Source organism: Vidua macroura, chromosome 3 (genome assembly GCF_024509145.1).
Source record: "Vidua macroura isolate BioBank_ID:100142 chromosome 3, ASM2450914v1, whole genome shotgun sequence".
Lineage (NCBI taxonomy): Eukaryota > Metazoa > Chordata > Aves > Passeriformes > Viduidae > Vidua > Vidua macroura.
This window is the reverse complement of record NC_071573.1, coordinates 67,751,930-67,779,517: the sequence shown is the minus strand read 5'-3', so window position 1 is coordinate 67,779,517 and position 27,588 is coordinate 67,751,930. Positions and strand designations below refer to the sequence as shown.

The 27,588-nt window shown below is 37.3% G+C and overlaps 1 protein-coding gene across 2 annotated transcripts; it reads right to left on the bottom strand.

Annotated features, from left to right (window-relative positions):
• Nucleotides 1–849: 849 nt before the first annotated feature.
• HDAC2 (histone deacetylase 2) lies at nt 850–24,720 on the bottom strand. Of its 2 annotated transcripts, XM_053974113.1 has the most exons (15): nt 24,520–24,719; nt 18,169–18,223; nt 17,146–17,258; nt 16,691–16,808; nt 15,723–15,797; nt 15,284–15,422; nt 13,398–13,539; nt 9,204–9,296; nt 8,996–9,104; nt 7,427–7,567; nt 5,433–5,541; nt 3,210–3,340; nt 2,182–2,337; nt 1,421–1,478; nt 850–1,233 (listed from the first exon to the last, which is right to left on the bottom strand). In XM_053974113.1, the coding sequence occupies exons 3-15, from the start codon at nt 17,218–17,220 to the stop codon at nt 1,203–1,205; spliced, it is 1,377 nt and encodes a 458-aa protein (XP_053830088.1). In that variant the 5' UTR covers nt 17,221–17,258; nt 18,169–18,223; nt 24,520–24,719; the 3' UTR covers nt 850–1,202. The 2 variants fall into 2 exon arrangements, with proteins under 2 accessions (XP_053830088.1, XP_053830087.1); XM_053974112.1 differs by lacking the exon at nt 18,169–18,223 and having other exon boundaries at nt 24,520–24,720.
• Nucleotides 24,721–27,588: the final 2,868 nt, after the last annotated feature.

Below are 27,588 nucleotides of genomic sequence, written 5' to 3'. Positions count from 1 at the left end.
GGGTCCTGGTTGATGGCAAGTGGAACATGAGTCAGCAGTGGAAGGCAAGCTTTGTTCTGGGGTGCATCAGGCACAGTATCAACATATACCACAACCACAGAGAGAAAATAGGTTAAAAAAGTAGCAAGAAAAATTTATATTTGAAAAAAAGAAAAAAGATTCAGTAGCAGTGGAGTTCTGCTAACTTCTGTGTTCATTGCTCTGAAATCTTGATTTCAACACGTATATATTTCATTAAATATCAACCTGTAAGACAACTGTGGATTGAGAAAAAATAAAGGGGAATGTGGACACTGAGGTCTCTGTTCAATTCAGGCAGAACTAACTCATGAATCAATGAAGGTGGCAGTCAGTAAAACCCTTCCTCTGTAAGGGTGAGAAAGTTTTATGTTGCTCATATTTGTAGAAAAACCATAATGAATTTTAAGTCAAATCCAAATTTTCACTTGCTATATTGCAAGCTTTGCAAGATGATCATCTAGTGATTTCATGAACAGCAAACGAATAATATTTTAGGTAGATTCTGATGGTGAGAAAGGTTCTTGGACAGTACAAGGCATGTGACTGCAGAGTTTTAAAACTCACATTAAAATGCAAGTTCATACAATGATGTTATTCTGGCATCTCTTCACCTGTTTATTCAGCCTGTTCAAATCTCACTATACTCATACACGTGCTTGCACCTCATGTAGGAACCGCTGGAATGTGTGGAGTCAATGAAAGCAGCACAGTTCAAGCTGCCTGTTTGCCAGCTGTCCATTTAAAGTCACTAGGTACTCACAGACAAGTCTGCCTAATTTATAAAGTTTTTCCTCTTTGTAGGTCAATGATGGACAAAAGACAACCACATGCGATTTTTTTTTTTTTTTAATAAAGATAAAATTACAAAAAAGGTAAAATCAGCTCAGGAAAGGCAAATTACTTTAATAGATCAGTTTAGACATTTAACATAATAACTCACATCCATTTTTAAATACTATTACATAAAGCATGGTGAAGAAAGGAATTTCTGCCTCATAATTAGAAAACTCACAATACAACTTGCCAAAAAACAGAACAAAGCCGTTTGAAAATAAATACAGTCCATGCCAAATAGTACAAAATGAAATCAGCAGTCTCTCTCCATACGAAAACTTTTCTCCTTTTAGGTATTCTCAGACTCTAGTATTATGTTCTGCAACTGATGAGAGGCTATCTTTTGTTCAAGGGTTGCTGAGCTGTTCTGATTTTGCTCTGTACAAAGGCAAAAAAAAGGTAATAACCAATTTAGAAATGCAATTTTGAATTACTAGTCATGATTCTAAAATATTTAGTATTATGAGGAACTGAAAGTGATCTCCACAGAACTGAAAAATATTATACAGTACTGACTTAACACATACTTTGCAAAAAATGTCATTATTAATTAATTAGTGCTTACCCTTTGGTGTCTGTCTTTTCACCACTGCTGTCCTTGGCTTTATCCTCCTCCTTAACATCTGAAAAATCACAAGATTTTAAATATACCAAAAAATGCAAGAAAGCCTTAAAATACCTAAGAAGTAAAGAGAATGACCAAGTTTGTTATTTTGTATGTATTTCTAGAGGAAACTGGCTTTTATAAGAAGTCACTAGTTACATATTAAAGGATAGTGTTAAATGCACCCATCCAAAGGAGAGGTCTGGGCACAATGCCAAGTGATTAAGAATGCCTCAAGGCAAGGTCTCTCTTGATTGGCCATAATGATGGCATGCAGTAATGAGACCCGGAGTTCTCCTGAGCTCAAGATGTATCCAGTTCTTAGAAAAATCAGGAGTCCTTGGAATTAAACTGTCCCCAGAAGCCTATCTGGTTTCTGTTTCAGAGAAAACTAGCTGGCTCACCCCACAAAAGCAAACAGGAACAAATGTTTTGCCCAACATATATTTTTTCATCTCTATTTTCATTAAGTCATACAAATCTCTCGCTCTAAGACTTCAGCTTATGGGGAAGAAACAATAACCCTTGCCTGAAAATATTGTACTAGTCTAAATAGCTGTATCTTGAAACTGATTAATTTAAAATAGATTATTTAAAAATGATGGAAAAGAATATATAATCTCAAACAGCAAATTAACTGTTACCAGATAAAACATCTCTCTTCTGGCAGGACTGACATTTGCAGTTCTAAAATATAGGATAAAACCACACCACAGTCCTACCTGCTTTTTTATCCTCAGTCTCTTTTTTGTCTTCTTCTATTCTGGCTTTCTTTGCTCCTTTCTTATGATCTGCAACGTTTCGTCGTCCACCTTCCCCTTCATCTTCAGAATCTGAAAACTCTTCATCACAGGCTATGCGCTTATCAGATGCTCGAACTAGGATTCAGATTTATGACATTAATTAATTAAAAAGTCCAACTATAACAGGCCTAATAAAAAAGAACTATCAAATTAAGAGTAGTAATATACTGTAATCATTTAATGCTGATAAACTAAATTACAGTCAAAACCATTTATTTTTCAAGATACCCTGGGACTTGCATAATAACTTCCAAAAAATAGCTTTGCAGAAACACAGGGGGAGACTGGGAATATTTTAGCCATGTATCAAATAAAACTTCAAATACTGAAAACGAAGTCACAGGAGAAAAAAGAATGATTTCAACAGTTCAGCAAATGGAGGGTGCACTAATAAGAGGTTATAGAATTATTCTAATCTCAATCAAAAAAGACTAAAGGTATCAGGAAATTCTTGGCTATAGCTCAAGAACAACTCAAAGTTCATGGAAGGGTTATAGTAATAAAGTGTAGTGTCGCAAATATGGAAAATCTTTGTCTCACAGCAAAGAAAATAAAAGGCTTTTTTTTTTCCCTTGAAACACTGTATCTCATGTTACCTCAAAGGGAAACATAGTTTCTGTCTTTTGTTAGTCACAAAAAAAGTAAAGTACTGTTTCTTTAGTTAAAATTCATGAAGTCTTCTGAAGTATCTACTATAGATTTGAAATAGCCATGCTGTTCTATAACACAGGGCTCTTCCAGCACTTCATTAGACCCTTTAAGAGGTTCAAATGTCTACGTGGATGCCACCTTAAAATCATCAAAAGTGGCAGACCAGAGGCAAAATTTTTTATTCAGGAAACCAAAGTGCCAGTCTTCCAATACTGCAAACTACTACAACTTAGGTTCTGAGCAATTAAATCCAAAACAACTATCGACATGTTCTATCATGAAAAGATATTTCATACTAGAAATGCGTTTGTCTGGATCTTCTCCATCCTCATCTCCACTGTCTTCATGAACAGCATCTTCAGGAATGGCCTGCATCTGTACACCTGGTGCATGAGGTAACATGCGCAAATTCTCAAATAAGCGTTGCCTGCAAGTAACAGACAAGAAAAGTTATTACTACACAGAAGTAGCATTTCCTTGGATTTCTATGAAGATCTGAACTCTGCATTCAAAGTTAACCTGGCTTTGCTTTAGAGTCAGTTTCATTTTTCAATTAAAATAATTAGCATGCCAAGTTCAGGAAGTTTTCCATCCCTATGAGATCATTAGTATCCACAGTGTACTTGAACATAATTTTCTTTGTACTTTACAAATACTTATTTCAATCAACTTCAATTGTTAATTCCCCACAGGGTCAGCACAAGTACTGCCCGTGTGGGCTAAACTGGTGTCAGTACTACTTTGTTTATAATAAGCTAGAGTATGAAGTTGGATAAATACACTATTCTATAGTTTCTTAGAAAGAAAGTCAGACACTTAAAAGCATGAAGACTTCCCAACTGGGAGCAGTCATGACAAAATTAATTCATCTGGATATGTTTCCTTATTGGCTTTTTCAGGAAGAACAGAGACAAGTTCTGTCCTGTCTAAGCAGCCTGATGTGATAGATTATATACTCCAAAGCACCATGTGCCAGAAAAGAGGATACTGGGCTTCTTTTGGGACTCAAAGCTATCATTCTGAAGTGCACGTAGAAAGGCAGGCTTGGGAAGCATCAAATATCAGCATTTGCAACAATTATCTTAGCATCCTTCTGCACAATTTGAAGGCCTAAAGGGCAACTGATGCTTTTGTGGAATCTTTAGAGTCTCTGCTTCTGTTTAAATCCTGTGACCTGGCAAAGTAGTCTTGCCATGCATGGGCACTCCTAAAGCCAGGTGTCTTGTTGCGTCTGTGAAAGCACACAATGAACTGAAGGAAGATTCTCCAAAAGGATGGGTCATTGATCTTGTAGGTTCTAGTATAAGAATGTTAGACTGTGTGTTTTCTATTGACAGAGAGCAATCTCTGCCTGGGATTGTAGCGGCAAGTTTTGCAGCCTCCTTGTACCACAAAGCTCAACAATATATACCATTATAGCAAGCAGCCTGGCAGATCACCAGCTGGAGAACTACATTACTGCTGAGAAATGTTGTACAATTATATTAGGGCTTTTTCTCCCATCACACATTATAAACTCCTTTCATTTGATTGTGATTGATATAGTTGTGTTACGAACACCCATCACAGTTTATATACCAATCACTTAAAAATTACTATTTTAACAGCTTTGGTGAATTTGGCAATTTGACAGTTTTAAAGGTTATAGCAGTATTGGCAAACTTAAACATGCAATTTCACATCTTTTTCCAGCTATTTTCAGTAACCAAAAGAATTTGTACCATTAACAGCCTGTTAGAAATCAGGGCAGAGGTGGCAGTTTATTCTTTTAAACCCAGAGCAAGGACCACGGTAAGCCAAGAGTACTTCAGGCTAACCAACTGCATTCTACCAGTTCAGCACAGGATTGATTTTATGTATGCATTACTTCACCCCTGAAGTAAAATATTTGTTTGCAATGAAAATGTCAAGATGAGAGGAGGAATAAACTAAGTATCAAAAGTGGCACAGCCTAAAAACACACAACCACCATAGCTTATCAATGAGCACTGATCAAACCTTGTGGATTTGTCAAATCACAGCCACTCAATTGCCTGCACACGCATCACTGTCTTTCCAGAGTTTTGGATGTTTGAGCTCACTTATGACTTTTTATTTTTGCAGCTGACAGATACAAAGAATAACATTCTCAGTCCATGTTTAGACATGGAGCTGAGAATAAAAATCCTAATCATCGTGGCACACCAGCTTCTTTCCTGGCAGGATAAACTTTCTACAAAATTAGAGTGGGAATCTAAGTAAAACAGTCATCTTTTCAGATGATGGAAAAAGGAAAATTCCAAGCCAGGTCATAAATTTTCGGATTTATAGTTGGAAGACCTCATAAGTATGCATTCTGTTGGAGGAAGAGACTTCCAAAAAACCCCCAACAGAAATGAAAAACATGTAAAGTCTATTCTAGTACTTATTCTTAGTGAACAGTGGAAGATATACAGTTTTTCAAAACTGCCTAACAGTTAAACCTCTGGAGAAACATGATCCACATGACCTATTTGATAAATAAGATAATCATTACTTACTTGATCTTCTCCATATATTCTGGTGTATTCTGATTAGTCATATTTGAAGGACTAATATGAAGCTTGAAGTCTGGTCCAAAATACTCAAAGTAGTCATTGTATGGCAACTCTATAAACCAAACAGCAAGACAACTTTGTTACCCAAAAAATATTTTAAATGCAACAGTAGATTTGACAGGATTTTACTTAGAGAACCATAAAACCCTAAGCATTCAAACAACAATACTTATTATCTGGACTCCTCAGTGATTTTCCTCTAAATTATTCAATAAATAAACTTAAACTTGCTGGCAAAATATAAAGAGAAAGATCTACTGCAATTACACACTGAAGAACTCAATAACCAATTTGAAAAAAATAATTTAAAACTATACTTCTGCAGGAAAAAGAGTAATTGATGATTTCTTGTAGGTATTTTCAAAGTTAGTCCAGTTTGAAAGGTTTAAGTGAGCCATTCAAAATATTCCTTCAGGACAAGCTTTAATACTTGTTACTAGGCTGAAGATCACAGCTAGTTCAATATCCTTGCTAAGTGCTGGACACTGGTTCAGTCTGTCTGTTTCCCTCCTTACCCCACTTTTTGCATTTTCACAGAAAAAGGACCCCTGACTAGAACACTGAACCACCAAAATGAAGTTGATGAAGACTACATAGCCAGGAGAACAGCTATTTTACAGTGTTTTATTTTGCAGTATTTTGTATTGAATATGACTGTATCTTTCCAGATAAAGTAAGAGAAAAAAAAAATTCCATAGAACCTTTAAGAACTAAGACACTGAAATCCATTTTTAATTGTGCCCATTGTCTTTCTTCATTTATGATTATTACAGGATAAGCAATCTTGGTTAGGTAAACAGAAAGCAGACAGAAAGACTAAGTTGCTATTGCAACATTTAGAAATGCATTTATTTCTCAGAACAGATTAAAGATGACAAGGACCCAAAAAGTAGAGAGGAATGTTAAAAAAAAAAAAAAATAATCTAAAAAGCTTCATCTATATATACACATATATATATATATATGCAATCCATTGAAAGGGGGATGCTAAGAGGAAAAAAAAAGTCCCAAGATAAGGAACTGCTACTGTCCCTTCAAAAGCTTTGGCTGACAAAGAACATATTTTGACATGAAAAATGGAATATATGTATCTTGAAAGGTACATTCCAAATAGTCTTTTCTCACTGACAGCAGCATTCTGCTGAAGTCAGATAGAAACACTGAATCCACCAAGAGATACATGAATAGCAAAAGGTTATCAGCAAAAGTTGTGGTCAACAGCAAACTGCCCGTGACTCATTTGCAGCAAATCAGTCCAAACAACAATTTTATATAATTGGCATTCCAAAAGCATATCCAGGAGCATATTTGGCCAGAAGTAAAAAGAGTTCAGGATCTTTAGGGATCTGTCTCAGAGAAATTACTTCAGTATTCAATTATTCTAAAACAGTCTACAATTGTTTTATGTGGTTTTAAATTTCAAGATAGCTTGTATAGCCAAAATCAAGTGAAACAGAAGAGTAAAAGTCAATATGCTTTCACAGCTACTATTGTCAGATAAAATGAAGTAACAGTATTTTTGCTATGTAAAGTAGACAGTTGCACAGTCAAGAATTTCTTATGTATACCATGTCTGTGTTGTTCAACTTACAGGTTGACACCAGTACAATCAAAATGCAGTATATATTCTTTCATAATGATGATATTCATATTAGAAATACCTACAAGTAAGGTTCCATAAGTTTTATATTTTGAATTTTCAAAAAGTGATTCAGTCATTTAAAGCTTTTGCTAATGCATAAAAAAAGCCCTAAATACTTACATTTATTTAGTGCATAGGATACTGTAAATGTATTAGCTAAATCCTAGCAATAAATTTCTACCTAGTTTATCCTAAACTGATGCATTACAGCTACATATACAAATATCTGCTGTTTACTTAAAATCTCCCATGATTATTTTATTAATTAAATATTAACTTGAATATTAATATTTACCATTAGGAATTTCACAATCTAAGGCAACAGCAGTTTCATATGTCCAGCATCGAGCCACATTACGAATTGTGTAGCCTCCTCCTCCTAACATCAGCAATGGCAAGTTAAAAGTCTTTACAACTTCCACACATTTAGCATGACCTGTAAAACAAAAAGAGAGTTGACAATATATGCAAAATACCTATTAAACAGAAAAATATATAACAAACTATGTAATCAGACATATGCAGTCACACTTAACAAGTGAGAACTGGATTGATTCAAACAGAGCTGTCTCCCCCTAGAGCTAAGCACAACCTCACAAGAAGTCAAGACCTACAGATTAGAAATGTACAAAACACAATGGACATCATCCACCCCAGTCTTCAGAGACTTTGCATGATGGTCTATTGCTATTGTTCTGAAATGATCTTAGAATAAGTGTTTCGTCTTTCCGGAACTGATGTCATACACAGTGACAAATTTAGGGACAATTTCTCAGTCAAATGAAATGGGGGAAGAAGGGAAAACAAAATCAGTACTTGGTCCTTTCTACTTCAAAATTTGAACCTGTATTAGAGGTTGCTAAGTCTTGCTTACAGAGTGAACTGGTGCCAAGACAGTACACACTCCAGGGAGATACAGCATACTGAAAGACATCTGTAGGAGGCAGCAGCTCTCTTGGTTTCCAAGATATGTAAGATGGAAAAAAATCTGAGCTGTATGGGCAACTGAAGTAGCTTTGCCACCTGGTGCAAATCAAGAAAAGAACCCTGAAACACTGCAGACCCAAGAGATACTATACTTAATTTTGTCACCTACAAAACTCTAATTGTCGCATTAAAAAAAATCCCACAAAACCAAGAAAATCCATGATTTAAACAGGCTGGACTGAAGGCTTAGCAAAAGTTTGCTAAAAATGTTATATTTTATAATTAAAATAAATAAATATAATAATAAATATATATATAATAATAATAACAACAGTAATGCTACTTGCTAAATAACATTCCAATTTAGAGAATTACAATTGCAGATAGCAACTTAGGTAATACTAAAATAAATTAATTCTATAAGAATTAATTAAAACGATGGTTAACATATGGCTCAATATAACAAACACCACTTTAAATTTAACAATGCAGTGAAGTATTGTCATTTCAGTAATACCAATTTTACACCCAACAAGGTGTTTGATGTTTAGCATCTGTAGTCCTACTAAGCTGACTACTAACTAGTTTTATTTGCCCATCATTGTAAGTGTTGCAGATGCCTGTGGTCCTGTCATTCCAGGACGCTGTTTTAAAGCTACAGAAAGCCTGTACATAGAAGAAAGGGAATCTCTTGAGTGGCTAGGACGCATATGGAAAACCAAGCTTCTTAACTTTTTTAGATGGACAGAAAGAAAGAGGCAACTTCAGGGTTTCTTTTGGCCATCCCTGTATAGCAAAGAAAGAAGTGATTAATCATAGTAATGAACAAAATATTTGTGACTCCAGTCCTCATCATGCAAGTGTCTTGAAAAACAGCATGAAGGGTAGAGGTTTCAAATAAGTAAAAAGTTACACAAACAGACACATCTCTGTTTACCTTTAACAGTAAGATTAAAGCATCCCAGTCTGTCCCCAGACAGTGAATCCGCTCCACACTGCAATACCACAGCACTGGGCTGGTACATCTCCATTACTTTAGATATAATCTATAATCAATATAAAACAGTAAGTCATTAAGTGACATAATGAAAATACAAAAGTAGTCATTTTCAGAGAGCTTAAAAACAAAAAAACAAAGCACTCACTGGTTTGAATATCTGTCCATATGATTCATCATCTATACCATCCCTCATTGGAAAGTTGACAGCATAGTATTTGCCTTTTCCAGCACCAATGTCCTACAAGCAAAGATGACAAATGCTTTAATATTAACACAGAAATATATAGAATGCTATCATGAAAAAAGTCTACACAGGTCTGCTGAGCTATTCTGTACATTATACATATCTGTGAGGGATGAGAGGTAGAGTTTACTTGATTCCTGTTCTCCCATAAAATCATTTTAGAGTGCAGGAGTTGGACACCAAGATTAAAATAGTACCTTCAATTTTTTAATTCAAAGATTTAAGACAAAAAGACAAATCATAACCAATCAGTTTAATCTGGTAATAATAGCTAAGCAAACAAAAGTATGAAAACCAAGAAGAGCAAGGTCCATGTTTTCAATGCTGTATAGAAGATTTGGACTTGAATACGTTTTTAAAACGTTATTGCCCTAAACATAGGATAAGGAAGTAGCTGCAGCAAAAGGGAGAGAAGAAAAATCCAATAGGGGTGACTTCTTAAATGAACAACAACAACAAAAAAATTTCAAGTAAATACACCCTGAATCCAACCGCTCCTATTTTGATCACCTTAAAAGCTAAAGATCTCTGCTTGACACACATTCTCATTTCTTCCATATATTTCATCACCAACACAGATAGAAAGCAATGCAGAGCAGTTAAGTGGAGCAGACAGTGAGAATTAACCTGTTCAGTCTGGCTGTAAACTATTATCAAACAGCAGTTCTGCAGAAATATCCTAGAAAAACTACAGGTCATGTGTAGCATAACGCACCAACACAAATACTAAACTTCTCAACACTACCTATTGAAAGTCATTGACTTTTCCCTATTCCTGAACAAAGCCTCCTTAGCAGGGAATGTATCAAGAATGTGCCACTTCCAGTAACCAACCTTTACTGGGGGTGTGAGGGGGAATGGACAGAGATGAGGAGGGGGACAAGTGGCCCAGTGAAGCACAGACACGATGTTAACAGTTGACTTTTTTTAGCCACAGCATATTATTAACATTTCATAGTATTGCAAGACAAGTGACAATAAAGACCCCTGCTGAACTCAACTCTTGCTGATTTGAAGTACAAGTTCAGAATTTCTCAGAGTTAATCATCTAGACTTTCACATGCTGAATTTTCTGACGTGATCACAGAATGGCCAGAATTGGAAGAAGGGACCTCTGGAGATCATCTAGTCCAACACCCTGATAAAGCAGATTGCAGAGGATCACATTCAGGTGGGCATTCAGTAGATGCAGAGGAGACGTGACAACCTCACTGGACTACTAGAGTGCTCTTGTCACCCTCAAAGTAGTTTCTCCTCATATTCAGAGGGAACTTCTTGTGTTTCAGTTTGTGTCCATTGCCCCTTATTCACCAGGTCCCATTCTTTTGACATCCACCCTTGAGATATTTGTAAGTATTGATGAGGTCCGCTCTCAGTGTCTTTTCTTCAGGATAAACAGGACCAACATCTTTAACCTTTCCTCCTAAGAGAGATGCCCCTGTTGCCTCATCACATTTGTTGTCCTCCACTGGACTCATTCCAGGAGCTCCATGTCTCTCTTATACTGGGGAGCCCAGAACTGGACACAGTACTCCAGATTTGGCTTTACCAGGGCTGAGCATAGAGGCAGGATCACTTCCCTAAACCTCCTGGCTATGCTCTTCCTAATGCACCCCAGGATACCACTGGCCTTCTTGGCCACAAGGAACACAGCTGGCTTATGGTTAACTTGTCCACCAGGGCCCCTAGGTCCTTCTCACAGAGCTGCTTTCCAGCAAGTCAACACCTAACCTATAATGGTTCATGAGGTCATTCCTCTCCTTGTCTTGCTTTACAGATTAAAAAACTAAAAATCATTAAATTGATCTTATCCTAAAACACAGCAAAGTCAAATGTTCATACAATTTCCATCTAAACAGAGTAATTGTTTGAGCTACTCAATGGACCTTTGTTGTAACTGATGCTTGCATTAGTTTTAAAACCTAAAGAAACAATATAGCATTCTGGTAGCCTCCTATTTACAACAGATCAAACTGCCTCGCAGAACCTGGACCACTGTGGAGAACTATGGTCTCAACTGGTCTATCTCTGTGTATAAACGGCAAAATTTATGCTATCATCTAAGATACACAGAAGGTCAAATAACTTACTGAGGACACTGGAAGTTTAGACAGAACAATACATTCAGTAGAAAATGGATGAAAGCTGCTGAACTAGAAAACGTCAGATTCATCTACACTGACAGAGCTGCAATCACAGTATCATCATTTGACATATGATTTGTTCCTGCATCAAATAAATATAACCTGATCAACAAACTAGATCAACTAACTAAATAATTACAGAAACAAGCTGTAAAACAGCCCATTGGAAAAAACCAAAGAGATTTGGCTGGCAAAGTTTATAAAAATAACCATCAATGGCAGATCAAGTTAGGCAGAAGGAAGCAACACAATATTGGCCTCCAGAAGCAACACTGACTTTTCAGAGAATTAGCTCTCCTTTCAGTTCAATTAGCTTTGCAATCTCTGGAGACAGGAAAAAGCCCTATGGCGATGCAATAATTGCAATAAAGCTTGCTAAAGCCTGCATGCAGCTCTGAAAAAAAGTTGCCATGCCTGAGATACTGTTTTTCACTGACACTGCTGAAAAAATAAATCCCAAAACCCATAAAATATTCTTCCATTTATTTCAACTATGCTATCTTTTAATTCTTTGTTCTGGGTGTGGTGAGGTGAAGAGTCCACAAACTTCCCTGTCAACGGGAAGTGCTGCTTCTAAAAAGCCAAGATATCTAACCCTTCAAAAAAAAAAAAAAAAAAAAAAAAAAAAAAAAAAAAAAAAGGTCTAGCCAAATTCAGCAACAACAGCTTGTCATGATAAACATCCTGATCTGAGCTGCTTTAGTTTGAAGCACCACTACCACCTTGTGGCCAGTCAAGTTAAACCACATGGATAAAAACTAATCTGATTTCTTCCTACATCAATTTAGAACACAGTTTAACAGAATTTAACCATAATAACATTCAGCTACAACAACCACACTGAACTGAATGCTTTGCATCCCACTGCTCAACTTTCACTCACTCCTGTGCCTTCTGGGTATCATCAACAGGCTGGGAAACACAATTTTCAGGAGTATTAGCTGAAACACAAGTATTTGTATCTCATGATTCAGTTTAAATATATTAGGAAAACAGTCAATTCTTTCCCAGAACAGCATCTTTGTAGGTCAACTTCTTAGAAGTGTTTACAATTTTTAAAAAAAGTTTCTAACTGTATACACAAACTAATGTGCAAAGTTGCTAACACCAGAAGAATGCCGTATCCCAGGAGTGTCTATGATAAAAGAGGTTTAATTTATGAGTTTGAAGCTAGGAATATATTAATCCTAATACTTATAATACTCTTTCAAACTGTGAAGTGGAACAAGTTCCTGTTCTAACAGACAACTGTCTAATATGAGCAATGATTTACTTAAAATTAATACGAAGGGCCAGGAAAATTTGTTTCCTGTCTCAACTTTGCCAGAGATTCTACACCAACTTTAATGATAATTCTTAATGGGCAAATGCTCCCTCTCTCAGGCTAGCTATAATGCTCAGTACATAATTCCATATGGGCATGCTAAAGTTCTTAGGTAGTGAGCATCATGAGAGCTCAAAACACACTTCATGACATAAGAAATATTCCAAACACAAGTCAACTGTATTACTAGGCAAATAGAAAATTCAGACTGTAACTTAAGCTTTGTCACTGTTAAAGGGTGATCTATAAACAGCTACTTTTCACTGTAGCTGCAGAATCGAAATGTACAGATAATCATAAATATACCACACTGTCTTCTTAGAGACATCTCCAAAATCTGTGTGAATTATACTAATTATATTTTAAAAAAGATTTCAGCCTATTTATCCAGAAGTGAAGATGTTAATTTCATGTAGAAGGGAATATTTTAGTTCCCTACTATCCTGTATTATTTTTCCTAGGATTCCTCAATATATATATCACCCTAGGCTAACATTTTTTTCTGAAAATTTACTGCTGTATACCATTATTGGACATAGTTATTTTAGCCAAGTGCAAAAAAAATATCTACAAGGAGGACAGTAAGAGGGAATTTATCACCTAATGAAATTTCATGTTCAACCTTACCCTAAGGTCCCCTGTGCCTGGAAAATATTCACCATACTTATGGAATGATACTGTCATGACACGATCTGTGGTATAAAATGCTTCTTCAACACCATCACCATGATGGATATCAATATCAATATACAACACTCTTTGGTGATACCTAGAAAGAACATATAAGAAATCATCATTATCTCTTATATTGAGAGCAAACAAGAAAAACACTAACAAAAAAAACCCCAACCAGGCACAAAAATCCAAGATTATGATCACTGTGATGATTTTGGTTGATGTGACCATACGCTCTTAGAATTCTCAGTACAGTTTGAACATTAATAAGTTTATCTTCATCAAAATAAGGAATTTATTTAGTATTTACCCCAAACTGTCTCACTCTGCAGAAGCTATACCTCATGATTCTGCTGACATTGCTTTCTTGATCACATCTGCTGAATTCATCCCTTTCATTAACCCCAAAGACTTTCTTTCTGCCTTCTCAGTAATTACCAACAGCCTGTGTTCCATAAACTCGCAAAGAAAAAAAAATACTTATTTTCCACTGAGTTTTCTTCTCCACTTCTACAGCTTGTAAAGAAAGGCACATTCTTATTTTCAAGTGTATTGCACTTTAATTTGCATAAATTTATTACACTACTGTTTAATATTTTCTTAAATATTGCAAATTTCAGGACAGTTTGAGATAGATAAAATCAGTGATTTATTTGAAGCCTTGGAGCACTAGAATTTAAACTTAAATTTTATGTTTTCCAGTAAAGAACAAAGTCTTCCAACAGAAGATGCATTTTCATCATGCTTTGCACAGTACCAAGAGTGTGAGCACCCATAATTTCAGGGACAGTTTCCCACGGCTACACAACCCATAGTTATTCACAAGATTCCTTCCTTCACATGCACATTTAGCTAAATCATCCAAGATTAGACCATAGAAAATCATATCTCATAGACTGCAGAGACAACTCCTGAATATATGCTGCACATTAAAATGAATGTCTTAATGTGTTAATATTAACTATTCTAATTGTTTTTAGAAACATTTTACATCTCTAGATTTTCAGATTACAGCTACTTCCCTTATTCCTCACCAGCAAAATCAGTTGTCCCACTCACAAGAATCAAATACCTAAAATATTTTTTCTAATAAATGGGATTTATGTGTTATTAGTAGGGATACACTCCTCTGAAGCAGTAAAAGCAAACTCAGGTCTTGGAATTTTAGTGAAGCACTACTGTTTGAAATCAGTTATATGATTACTTTTCATTACTCATTTCTTATTTTGCAGTCATTGCAGCACAGCTGTTAATTCATTACTTATTAAAACTAGCCACATTAATTAATGTAATAATCCAAGGAAGCTCAGGGCATGATCTTTCCTGAATATTCCTGTTTGATTCAGTAACAAATCAAATGACAGGAAACAAGAAGACATATTGTGAAACCAAATGGGTGTAAGATTATGAGTACAAATGATTGCCCTAAAGGATGAGGACAGTGATCCATCTAGTCCAGTATTCTGTTCCCATGCGTAGCAAAGGGAGACTTTACAGAAATATTTGCAGAAAGCAAGCAAGCCTGTCCACTTTCTGAAGTCCGCTACTCTAGTCCTTCCCCACCATCTAGAATTACAGCATATGGTGTTTTACAGGGTGCATTATTGCTCGGATTTATCTCCCATTAGTTATCTTTTCAGTTTGCCTGTATTTTATTTTGAATATATCTCTGAAGCCAAACCAGGCAGAGCTTGGAGCTTTCTTACTTGAAACTGTAAAAGTTCAACATGGGCTATGAAAACTCACTCAAATAATAAATACAATCCATATCTTCAAACATTTAAATACCTAAATTTAACACTTTCTATAATTTTAACTTGTGCCTATCACAAACTTACTTCAGTAACTCAAGGATGGCAAGCACAATATCATTGACATAACAGAAACCAGATGCCTCCGATTTCTTGGCATGGTGAAGTCCCCCAGCCCAATTGACAGCCATGTCTGTTTGTTGTCTGTTCAATTTTACTGCCCCAGCTGTAAAAAGACACAGAGAAGAATGAAAGCAAATGGAGTCAGAAATTTCTGATTGCCTTTAAATTTGCTACATGAAATCATATTTTATTTTTAAATAAGTTGATTTAGAACAAATCTCTTACTGATACTGAGATACTTGATACATCTCATATTTTAGAGTCTGTAATTGATATTATTATTTTTAAAATATATTAAAACCCCCTTATATTTACTTCATTTTTAGATGCACAATCAAAATTTTAAGTTGCTGATATCAACCTAGTAAAGCTATAAAATAGTTGGCAAACAACCTATACTCACCAACAGAGCCTCCAGTTGACAGCTGACAAAACTCAAACAGGCCATCAAATACAGGACAATCTTCTCCAACATTAACTGTATAAGAAATGTAGTATTTTTAAAAAACACCATTCCAACAGCACCAATATACACATGGATAACACAGATGCATAATTCATTCAGCATTTTAATTACTTCACCTCCATCTCATTCATCAGGCTAATTTAAACACTGAAAACAATGCAGAGTCCTACTAGCATAACTCCAAGCTAATATTTTTTTCTTTTCTTTTAAAATTCTTTTTAGTTTCTATTGGAAGATTTGTCCCCTTGTTTAAAGAAGAAATTCAATCATTTTTAGATTTTTGAAGAAATGCTGATTAACATAGGTCATGTTAAAAAATGTACAATTACTTACAAAAATAATTTGCTGACAATAAGGCATCATAAAGAGGTTACAATACTGCCTTTAAAATTTATATAATAGCTGTCAAACTGCATTCCTAACACTACTTGGAGCTTATTCTTATAATTAAAGGAATAAATTAATAATAGAAAGGGTGAACAGTGAATGATGAACAATTTTTACTATCTCCCTCCAAGAGGAATGAGCAAGTCCTTTTTCTGACTTAAACACATTTTCACACATTGATTTTATGCCTCTAGTATTCTAAAAGCCATTTTTTAAGCAAGATTTCAAAGCACTTTCACAAACTTCACAAACTGCACATCAAGCCTTAGTATTAGCAGCAGTATTTCACATCGAGAATACATCCTATGAAAGAAGAGGCAAAAATCCTTACATATGCTTAAAGAACATTTTTGTCAAGATGACTTCTTTTTCATGGAGAAGTTTAGCTAAAGGCAGGCACATGCTACTTACTCTTTTTACAATATTTCTCTAACCTCTGTACTGGTGGATACTGAGCTTCAAACAATGCTAACCATAAAAGCATGTACACATAGACTTAGCCTGATGTTGGCACTTACATCTCTGCATTTGCTTGCTGTACTCAGACATATTGTCAGGCCTTATTGATCGGAGAAATTTGATGTATTCATCACTATGGTACTTGGTCATTTCCTCAGCAGTTGCTTTGTGGGGTCGCTGATAACAAGAACAAGTTAAAGAAACAAATTAGAGTGCTCTGCAAAATCAGCTGTGTTAAAACAGACAACTTAAAAGAAGTCTCACCTACTTTGAAGGGAAAATGGTGAAAGGAAAATGATAGTAGTTGTCTTTTACATAAAGCAAGGGCTACTCTCTTGTGATATACAACTGCATTAAATACTGCTTCACTTCTAAACAAAAGAGCTCTGAATACACTATTTACGTATTCTCTATTTTCACTTCCACCTCTCTCCACTTATTTGTGTGACAGTACTTGCAGCCCTTTAAAAATAACTTTAAATGCTTCAGTGGACATCACGTTGCCTATACTTACATAAATTTCCATTTTTCTGTATAAGCCATAGTTTAGCAGCAAGTTGTGAGTCATTCGGATTCTGTGAGGTTTCATTGGATGTCCTTGTCCATAGTAATAGTTTCCAATATCACCTGTCAATAATACACAAAAGAATAGCTATTCATATTATAAAACAAGTTTCATTGCCCCTTAATCATTCTCAGAAGATAAGTAAACAGATATGATTCCAGAAAACAAACAAACATCACAAATGGAATACTGTCTACTTCAAAAAGAACACAAGGGAAAAAACCTGCTATATGTCAGAAATAGAGGGGAAAAAAGAAGCCAAATCTAACACTTTGACTACAAGCAGACAGTAGTGGGAGAGCAAAAATATATATAAGACATGGTTTCAAATCAAGAGTGAAGTTCTGGCCCAGCAGTGGGCTAGAACTGAACAATAAAATGGGAAACAGAACTGGAATCAAGAGGAGAAGAAACACTACTGATGACATAGCCACATAGTATCACAACAGAGGCCCTAGTAAAACCTATCATTTTGCATGAGCTGATTTAATGATACCATGCTCAGCCTGTTCTTAACTACTAACCCTGTTACACTCAGAAGTTAGTTCCAGATCCATTGTGGCAATCACATGCACAAACGTTCCCCAGACACCTGCTGCTGGAGATCCACAGTAGTTCAACAAGAACTTTATAATCCAGATTAGCCTCTGTTACATTGGAGACCAACTAGGCACACAATTAAGATAACAAATTTGACACTCATTTCCAAGAAAGGAATAGCTGTTATCATGGGCTACGAGTAAGTTTTCTTATGAGCTCAGGTATTGTTGGAACACATACAACCCCACTTTGAGCACTGACATTCTCAACACATGAACCATTTTAAACAGAACTGTCTCTGGAAACATAAACAAGCTTATAAATTAAGTCCAGTTGTCAATGGCTTTCAGCTGGAGATTTCTAAAACACCTCTTCACAATGGCACCTCTTTTCTTTTTGACCCAATTTCCCAATAGGATTACTGAACTTTACCTTCTTGAACTTTTTACTTTTCTTTCACATCCTTCAATATGCTCTGCCTTGTCCACTGGGAACAAAAGAAACACTATTTTCACAATGTCATACTATTTTGTAAACTTTATCAGTCAGAGGTAAGAAGCAGCACTACTACAAAACAGCTTTAGTTTCACCTCTTCAACATGGGCTTCGTGGAAGAAGGGTAAATGTCAGCTTGCAGTAGCATCACCAGCTACCAAGAAAAACAAGTATTACAATAAGATTAAAAGTTTCAAAGCATTCTAAAATCCTTCAAGCTTTCAGTTTTCAAAGAGACAAGGAGAGTAAGAACACTTAAGAAAACAGATATAACCTAACGTACCATAAGAAGATGTAGAAAAACTACCCTTCAATACCTAGCTCTTAGCCATCCCATAGCAATTGAAATACCAAGTTTCAACATTAAGAACTTTGAAGAGTTTGGACCTTCTAACTTCAGTACTGAAGGGGAAAAATAGCACTTTTTGTCAGTTACTTATTGCAAACCTATAGGTTTGGTCACATGTAGGTCAAGAGCAAAAGTATTAAGAGTATAAATAAACTCCTTCCTTCCAACAAAAACTTTTTCAAGCACTTTACAAAAGAATACCTTATATATTTGACGTTTATGAAAAAATCTATCACAGCTCTTTAAAACTAATGCCTAGAAGATGAAAACCAACCATTTACTAGCTCTACTTTATGTATCTACTTAAGTTATTTTTAAGTCCCAGATTTTAAAAAACCTTCAGGCTAGTAAGAGCTTTAAATTTTGAGATTTTTAGGAAAATAATGATTATAAACAATGTGATATTATTGAGGAAACTCCATTACAAATGTATCTGTGGCTTAAAAACAGGGTTTTTTAAGAGATCATTTCAATTTTAACTACTTCAGCTTCTATAGTTATCACTGACATTGTATTCAGAATGCTGAGGGATGAGGAAGTGTACAATTAAAAATTATTTTAGATCATATGTATTATTATAATTGTATTATTTTCCCCATATAAAATAGAGAAAAAATAAAATTAACAAATTTCCCAAATACACTTGCAACATATCCTTCAATATACTGCAATTAGTCAACTAAACAAATTTTAGCTTATGCATAATCTATATACCATACACTGCAGCATACAGTTATATAAATAAATCAAGTACACTTTTTACCTTTCATTTATTTTTTTTACCCGAAAAGAGAATTTTAAAAGAATTGGCACATTGGTAGATTTAATGGGAGTTTATTTGTCAAACAGAAGATCTGTAGGTCAGTGTCTGGCAGAAGAATACTGATCCTTCTGTATTAGAGGCCAGCAGTAGTGACTCACAATAGATGTCAATATAATACACTTTAGCAACAGGCAATACAATACTATTTATATTTTTCAGGTCTTAGTATCACTAACAAAAAAAGGTTTTGGCACTAGCCTCATAAAAACAAATTCTTAAAGCATATGGACAAAATGCCTATCAAGTATCAAGGGATTAGTGATCCCTATGTAGGCAGGGGTGAGGAAGGAAAAGAGGAAAGAACCTCTTTCTTCATTAGTACCTTGATTTTCAACCAACATCATGAAGGGGACCCATCATGGAGACGACATACCGTGATGAAGGTAAAGTTGTCAAAAGTCTCTCCTCCTTTACCTAGTGAAGAAGGTGGCACACTTCCTGGTACAAACGCCTCATCTACTAATCCTGAAGTTTATGTATCTCTTTTTCATGTCACAGCCTTACTAGAGCACTTTGGGAAGAAAAGCAAGGTGTACCAAGAGCTAATACCTGTGAGGATGGGACACCTCACTCACTGATGGAGCTAAAAAAGCTCTGCACAAACCTCTGCCAGACTAACTCTGCTAAAACTGTATATAAAACTCTGTATATATGAGGAATGGGTACAGTGAGGCCAAGCTCACAAGATTATTACTGCAGACACCATGAATACTTCACTTTATACTTACTAATATAGAGGTAAATTCTTACTAATATAGAAGTAAAAATCATACAGATAAGTTATGAGCACAGTATATCACTTACCAGTGTGGGAACACATGGAAAGCACAAAAAAAGAATGTAACTGAATGAGGAAGAGAAGGGAAAAAATGCAAAGTAGTATGTGTAAAAAGTTTGCAAACCTATTAATCTTTCACAACAAGGCTTCAAAAACTGAAATTTACATTTTATAATAAAAATGCCAGCTAAATGTCTCCCATTGAGAAGTAACAACATATAATCTCTGAAAAGTTGAGTCCTTAATTAAGAAGAGACAAATCAAGCGCCCATTTAATGCTATAGCGGACAGTGTGGAGCAGTAAACTCCTATGTGATACAGAAGACCTACCTGACAATTTGTACATACACTGTCATGTTTTGAGTCCAAATATATATAAAAATAAATAAATAAACATATTCTTCTCAATTCATGCAAGTTACATGCCAAAATAATGAGAACTATCAAATAAAAATAAACCTATGATTCCTTTGATGAGCATAAGTTTTAGACACCCACTTCTCTATCCATGACTAGCAAGGCCTACAGAAAATATTTTAACACATAGAAAAATACAAGAGGCTACGTGCCCTAAAGGAATTTTAATTCTGCCCAAAACAAAACAACTAACAAAGCTATGTCCCCAAAAAAGTATTAGTTTCTCCAGTTATTATGACATACAGAAAAATAACACCATTAAATTTACCCATTACAAAGCAGTGTGAAGTGAGTGAACTAAGAGACGGGAGATGACATCTACACTTGTTTTTTAATACTTTGTAACTTGTATGTTAGATTACTTTATAACTTTTAACTGATAAACTGTTATGTACATGGATCACATCCCTGCTTATTTTAGGTATAGTTACCATGAAATGATGAGGTATTTCAGAACTATACTATGCAAAGAAACCTAATTGCCACAAAGGAAATCACATGGAAAAAACATATCTAAAGAGCAGCAGTTAAACTGAATTTACTTCAGCGATACAAAGGGGTGAACTCATGTAAAGCTGAATGTAAAATAAAAGATCATCAGTGCCTGATGAGTCCAACAAACAGCTATTCAAACAGGCCTAAAATTACAACACTAGTTTCTGAAGGACTGGGCATTTTGTTCTGGTTTTAAAGTTAACAGACAGCAGAAGAGTAGCAAAGATCTGACTTTTGAGCCCTGAGCAGAGGCTGGACACCATCACCATGTTTGGAAGGCACTGCACAAAGTACTGATGAATTTCCAGAAAATACTCCAGTTTAAGTTCATTTTATTTGCAGATGTAAGCTTTAACTAGAAGTACTACTCAAACAATGCCCAACTACAGTAACACGCTGCCCTACTAAAACAGGTTTAGTCTCGTCTCTATGGGTGGAACCAAGAAACTCTGATGCAGATCTCTCAAATTTTTCATGAAGGTAGAGCCTTTTGAACACCCACACTAAATTATGCACAAGAACCAATCTAAACAATACTGCTAGTGCACTGGCATGGAATAAATATACAAACTCACAGTAACCACACCAGTTGCTGCATGATTCTCTAGCTGTGCTGGTCTGTGCAGGAGCACAGAGCTGGAAAGACCATTTGGGGCCTGTTCTCACTGCTGTGGGCAACTGTACAACACCTTGGAAGAGCTAAACTACCTGAGCCACAATGCTGCAAAACCATGACAACAACCTGAAGACACATGGTAAGAGACTAAACTAAAAGCTATTATAGCCTTCCACATCTAGCATGGTTCTAAGCAGTGTGAGGACCACAGTTTGCTAAGCTGTATCAAGACTAGAAACATTTCTGAAAAATATTTTAAGTAAGATCATGAAACTATTTTAATTCATATTTTAATTAGTTTTCCCCATAGTATACTGGCTTAAATTCAAGCAAAATTCCTGACCTAAGCACGATCACAAACTGGATGTAGCTGACTTTCTATTACAAGCAAATTCAAGGTAATGAAATCAAGCTTTGTCTACTCAAAGATTATTGGTTCCAAGTACAGTATTAAGACTATTAAAACTATTGATTTAGAAAAGAAAACCTTAACAACAATACACTCTGAGGAAGTGACAGGCTAACTTAAAAAATCAGCCTTAAATGATAATCACACCAAATTTCACAAAATGCAGGGGGGAGTTTATTGCATCTCAGAAGATAAGCATATATGCTTCTGGAACTTTTCAAGACGTTTTAGTCTGTAACTTTTAAGAAACAGAGTAAAAGTATGTGTGGAGAGCCAATTATGACCCCAAAAAAAGAGGTAATTTACTTCAGACATGACATTCCTTTACAGATATACCACTACCTCAGTTGTTTGTTTTTGTTTTTTTTTTTTGGGTTTTTTTTTTTTTTGGGTTTTTTTTTTTGTTTGTTTTGTTTTGTTTTGGGTTATTTAAGGCTTCAAACATTCTCTTCACTGTGATTCAATGGCTTTGCTGGTACAACACTTAGTATTATTCAGAATTGCCAGATGAACCACACAGTAGCATCAGGACATCTATTTTAGGTATTAATTCTAAAATTTCTTCTAGTAACTCTATTTCCTAAAGCCATGTAAAATAATTGTTAGATTTGGCAACACAAATAAATGAGACATCAAAAATATTCCAAAACTGTTTCTGGCACATATAAAATATTTATTTTAAGGCACAACAGATACTATTTTCTCAACATTATTAACTACATTTAGCCTAGTCTACAGATGAGCTGCAACTGCTTTAAGTCACCATTATCCTGCCACTGCCAAACTTGCTCCTCTTCCAGTTTCTCCCGACTCTTCACAGGTATAGCTTTTTTTGGCTGTTAAGGGAATCTAATCTAATCGAGTACCAAATCCAGTAATCACAGAAAAACAATACATCAACATCTAGTGAACTACAGCTACCTGACTTTATCAAAGAAAAAAAAAAAAAGAAAAAAAAAGGGAAATTGATTGAAAAAAAGACAAATATTTTCAGAGAGAAAGCTTCTAAACTATCACTGTTCTTTCTTTCAACAAGGCGAAAAGTGATTCCTCTTCTCTAGGAAAAGTAAGATCTTAGCCTCAACAAAAGTATCCCTAACAGGGGCCTCCTTTCCCCTTTAGGCTGAACAAAGAACCACTGCTAGCAACAAAGAGAAGGGGGCGGCAACCACCACTCCGCCTCCTTTAGTGAGGTTAAAAAAAAAGCCAAGACAGGCCTCACAAGATCTGCCATTTCCAAAGAATAGCAGGTTTGCTAGAGCAACATAACCTTTGATATCTTGAGTGGGTTTAGCCATTCATCTTCACTTCCAAAATGGTGAAAACACCAAAGGTCTACGGCTGAACATTCTCAACCTCTGTTTCCTGACTACTACCAAGACCAGTCTCAGACACAGCCGTACAAGATTGTTACAAAAGAGAAAATTTAATCAAATCTCTTAACTAATCTGTCAGTCCAGCTCACCTCCCAGTACAAAAAGGGCTAAATAAATTCAAGCTCAAGAAAACTAAGACGTTCTTGCTGCTGTGGCCAGAGAAAACCGCAAACAAGTTGCTGAAAATGTCTCAAACCAAGCACTTTTTCGCCATGACTGACAACGCAGATCGCAAGCCCCTGCGTCCCCACTACACCAGTGTGCAAACTCAGAGGGCCTACATGCAACTCAAATTCCACTATTATTAAACACCCACGCACACAACTTTCCGCGTTTTGCGGGAAAGGAGGCTCGTGGGAGCCAGACCTCTGCTCTGATCCGTGTTCGCTTTGGGGAATGGGGGAGGAGGGGGCAGAGTGCCCCTGTCCACCGTACCCCAGACCTCGGTACGAAAGCCCAAGGCAGGGAAAGGCCTCAGCTCAACAATCACCAGGTGCCAGAGCTACACATGGCCTGGACTTTCTTTGCAGGGGAGGAGCAAGACACAGCAGCAGCTTCAACACCTCCCTGCTCAGCGGATGGAGGGGAGTGTCTCAACTTTTCTTCTTTTTTTTTCTTTTTTTTTTTTTTTTTTTTTAGGGGGCGGGCGGGGGGGACGGGACGACGTGCGGGCGGGTGGTGAGTATTTTGGGTCGAAACAATGGCCACAGTACCTACCACCGGGCCTGGCAGATAAGGGAGCTCCCCGACCCCACCACCCCCGGCCCCGCCGCCCCACGGGGCTCAGCAGAGCCGACGGCGGGAGCGGGGCGCGGTGGCGCAGGTGGAGGCAGCGAGGACCCCCGCCCGCCATGGGGCCGGGCCGGGCCGGGCGTGGGGTGGTGGGGGAGGGCCTCGTCCCGCGGGACGGGGGCGGCCGTGCCGGCGGGGACCAGGAACACAGCCCGCCCCGGGCGGCCATTAGAGGGGCGCCCCCCCCCCCCCCCCCGCTCTTGCACCCGCGCTCCCGCGCCGGCCCTGCTCACCGTCGTAATAATAGCAGACTTTCTTCTTGCCGCCGCCCTGACTGTACGCCATAGGGCTGCCGCGCCGGGGCCGTGGGCAGGGAGCGGGAAGCCGAGGAGAGCGCGGAGCCGGCTCGGAGGGTGGGAAGGAGGGGGCGGGAGAGCGGGAACTCGCGACGCCGGGACCGCCAGCAGCGGGAGCGGGCCGGACTCTCGGCAGCGGGAGGGGCAGCTAGCGGGACGCGCCCAATTCGCCGCCGACAGAGGGAGGAGAGGGAAAGAAAGAGGAGAAGAGAACGCACGCACGCGAGCGGACCTCACGCCCGCCTGCTTCTCCGTGATATCTTCTCTTAGTTGTACACAAAAGTCAGGGAAGAAGCCAGTGAGGATTCCTCACAAATGAATTCTTGGAGAAAACTATTTTCTGGTCCACCCCCATGGCGCGCAGTGTTAAGATCCGCCGCGGGTGTCGGGGCCGTATCCCCGCCCGTCAGCGGAGCTGTTTAACGCATGCGCGGAGTCTCCCACAGCGGCTGCGGCGGGAGTGAGGAATGAGGAGCTCCGCGCTCGGGGCCGCAGCGGGCCCGGGCCCTGCTGAGCGCCAGGGCCCTGCTGAGCGCCAGGGCCGCGGCGAAGCCTCTCAGCCGCCCCCCAGCACCGGCCGGGGCCGCGGGGAGCCTCCTCCCCAACCGCGCTGGGACCCGAACCTCATCCTCTACGGGGCGGCTGCAGATGCTCGGCCGGCTGGGTTGTCGCGTCTTGTCCCCTCCCCAAGTGAAAGAGTCTGCTCTTTTCCACAACAAAACTGGCTTCTGTTTTGTTTGGGTTTTTTTGAGTACTCCTGTCTGTCAGTACTCTGCCCGAGTGGCAAGTGTTGCACCTCAGTATTCCTGTTCTAGAGGAAGTTCAGAGCATGCTTCACGGTAACACATAGCAATTCTCTCAAAAAATCAAGGCATGTCACACAAGAAGCATTTAGCATCTGAATCATTTTTCTTCGAGATCTATCTCCATTTTCTCTCCTTGCCTCAGCTCAGGTACAAACTCAGGAAGGAGAAGCATGGTGGCATTCATGCTTAGCCAGCTTGCTTGTATTTCTATTTATACAGGGATTCACACTTGTGAGGCCTGATAAGCTGAGTCTGGGGATACACATCAGTTACACTAAAGTTTACAGTTTCTTCAGCTGACCCCAAAGGCCTATATTTAGGGACTTCCACTCATCCAAGTTTTGACCAAGGTTTGTTGATTTTCTGGAGTCTCTAAAAGTACCTAAAACCCCTGGTTATTGCCACATGTACTTCTCTATTTGATAACAAGGCAACAAGTATAACCTACGTCACACAACAAAACCAATACATTCCTGAACAGAGGTTTGGTCTTTGCTCCCAGGATTAGGTTGCTTTTGCTCCTAGAAGTACCTCACAGGAATCTGGGCCCTTTTAACTGATAAAAATAAAAAATCATTTTATATTGTTAGAGACAGACAACTGTAAAATAAGTTTGTTAAGCACATGCATGCACAAACACCCTGAGGATAATCCTGGATTTCCTCCCCACCCTTCACCTTTTAACAAAAGGACACTATTTTATCATGTAGTCAGGTGGTATAGAATATGAAAAAAACTGTTTAAAAAGGCTATTTGGAAATTTCTCTCCTAGAAATAACATACAAAACTGATTTCTACACCTCATAATACAGCTGATGTTTATTTCTTGGTGCAAAGTGCAGCAAAATATCTGCATAACACTATAAGAGGCACAATATTATCCATTTACTGATAAATTCCTTTTTATCTCAGCCTTCTTAGTGCTGCCACTACTTGAACAGACTTAGATTGGACTCTAGAAGCTCCATTATTTTGTATTGGCTATCTACTGCATTATATGCTTCTTTGACCACTAAAATTCAATGTGTTTATGAAATTACTCAACATTTTGTAGTTGCCTGATACATTTTTCTATCAAAACAATACAACAACATATCAGCTGGCTCAGTATCAGGAATACTTTTATTGCACCACATAAAGAATTCAATAAAAGCAATTATGTATTGTTAAAGTTCTTATTAGGGACTTCATGTGAAGGAAAAATGTTCATAATTTCAATTAGTTTCAAATGGATACTCAAGCTCGTATAGGAATAACTTGTCTTGGTTTAAATGGACTAAATCAAGAGAAGCTATGTTGCTTTCAGGGCAAAAATGACTATTCTTGATCTTCTAACATCTGAATTTAGGCAAGTGCAGCTCTTATTTAGAGAAACTCCTTGAATACCAACTCATACCTGAATTGAGAAAGTGTCAATAAGCATATAAAGTTATCCTATAGTCAAAGGAGTAAGAATTCATTCACTGAATTCACAGTAACTCAGTATGACAGTAAGGACACTATTACATTTAAAGGTCAGTAAAGCTTAAATATCAAGTTTCACGGGTTGTGTATACGAGGGTGATTTCCTAGACCAGTCTCGTGTCTAGAAATGCAGGTTTTGCAGATGTCTTCAAAGCTGCTTGTTAAGGGAACAGCATGCTACACAAAAGCTAATGATATAGAGGAAACTCTGGAGCATCACTTGCCAGGGTAAACAGGCATGAACTCCAGCCAGCTGAAGTCCAGGCCCCTTGGAAAATGGAACAGGCCATATAACAAAGTATCACTGGGAAAGGCTGCTATTACTTTTACTATGTTGCAACATACAGACACTTTATAACATAATGATGATTTTTTTTTTTTTTATACCTTTCTGTAATTGCTTGTTTCTGTTACTGGGTGAATGCTACCTTTATTTCACCCTTTCCCTGCATCATTGTATTAACATTAGCTTGTTCTTTCGCACTGAATTTATGTTATGCCTTAGATAGTAGGGTTTTATTTTTTCTTTTTTTTTTTTTTTTTGGAAGAGACATAAAAAACCAGCAATAAGGATATTTTAAACAGCAGAGTAACTTCCATCTTCAACATATACATCCAGCACTGCAATAGAAAGTATTGTTATTTCTTACATACTTATCCTGAAACACATCTACTGTAAAAAATCATGAAATGATGAAGCAAATAATGAACAAGAAGTTCTTTAGAGGTAAAAGTT

Excerpts from the sequence above, each read along its gene's own strand:
- HDAC2 (XM_053974112.1), bottom strand. The coding sequence starts at position 24,571 with ATGGCGTACAGTCAGGGCGGCGGCAAGAAGAAAGTCTGCTATTATTAC. Across the intron at positions 15,423-15,722 it reads GTCAACTGGAGGCTCTGTTG|CTGGGGCAGTAAAATTGAAC; the intron begins GTGAGTATAGGT and ends GTCTTTTTACAG. Across the intron at positions 7,568-8,995 it reads CTTTAATCTTACTGTTAAAG|GTCATGCTAAATGTGTGGAA; the intron begins GTAAACAGAGAT and ends TTTGTTTTACAG.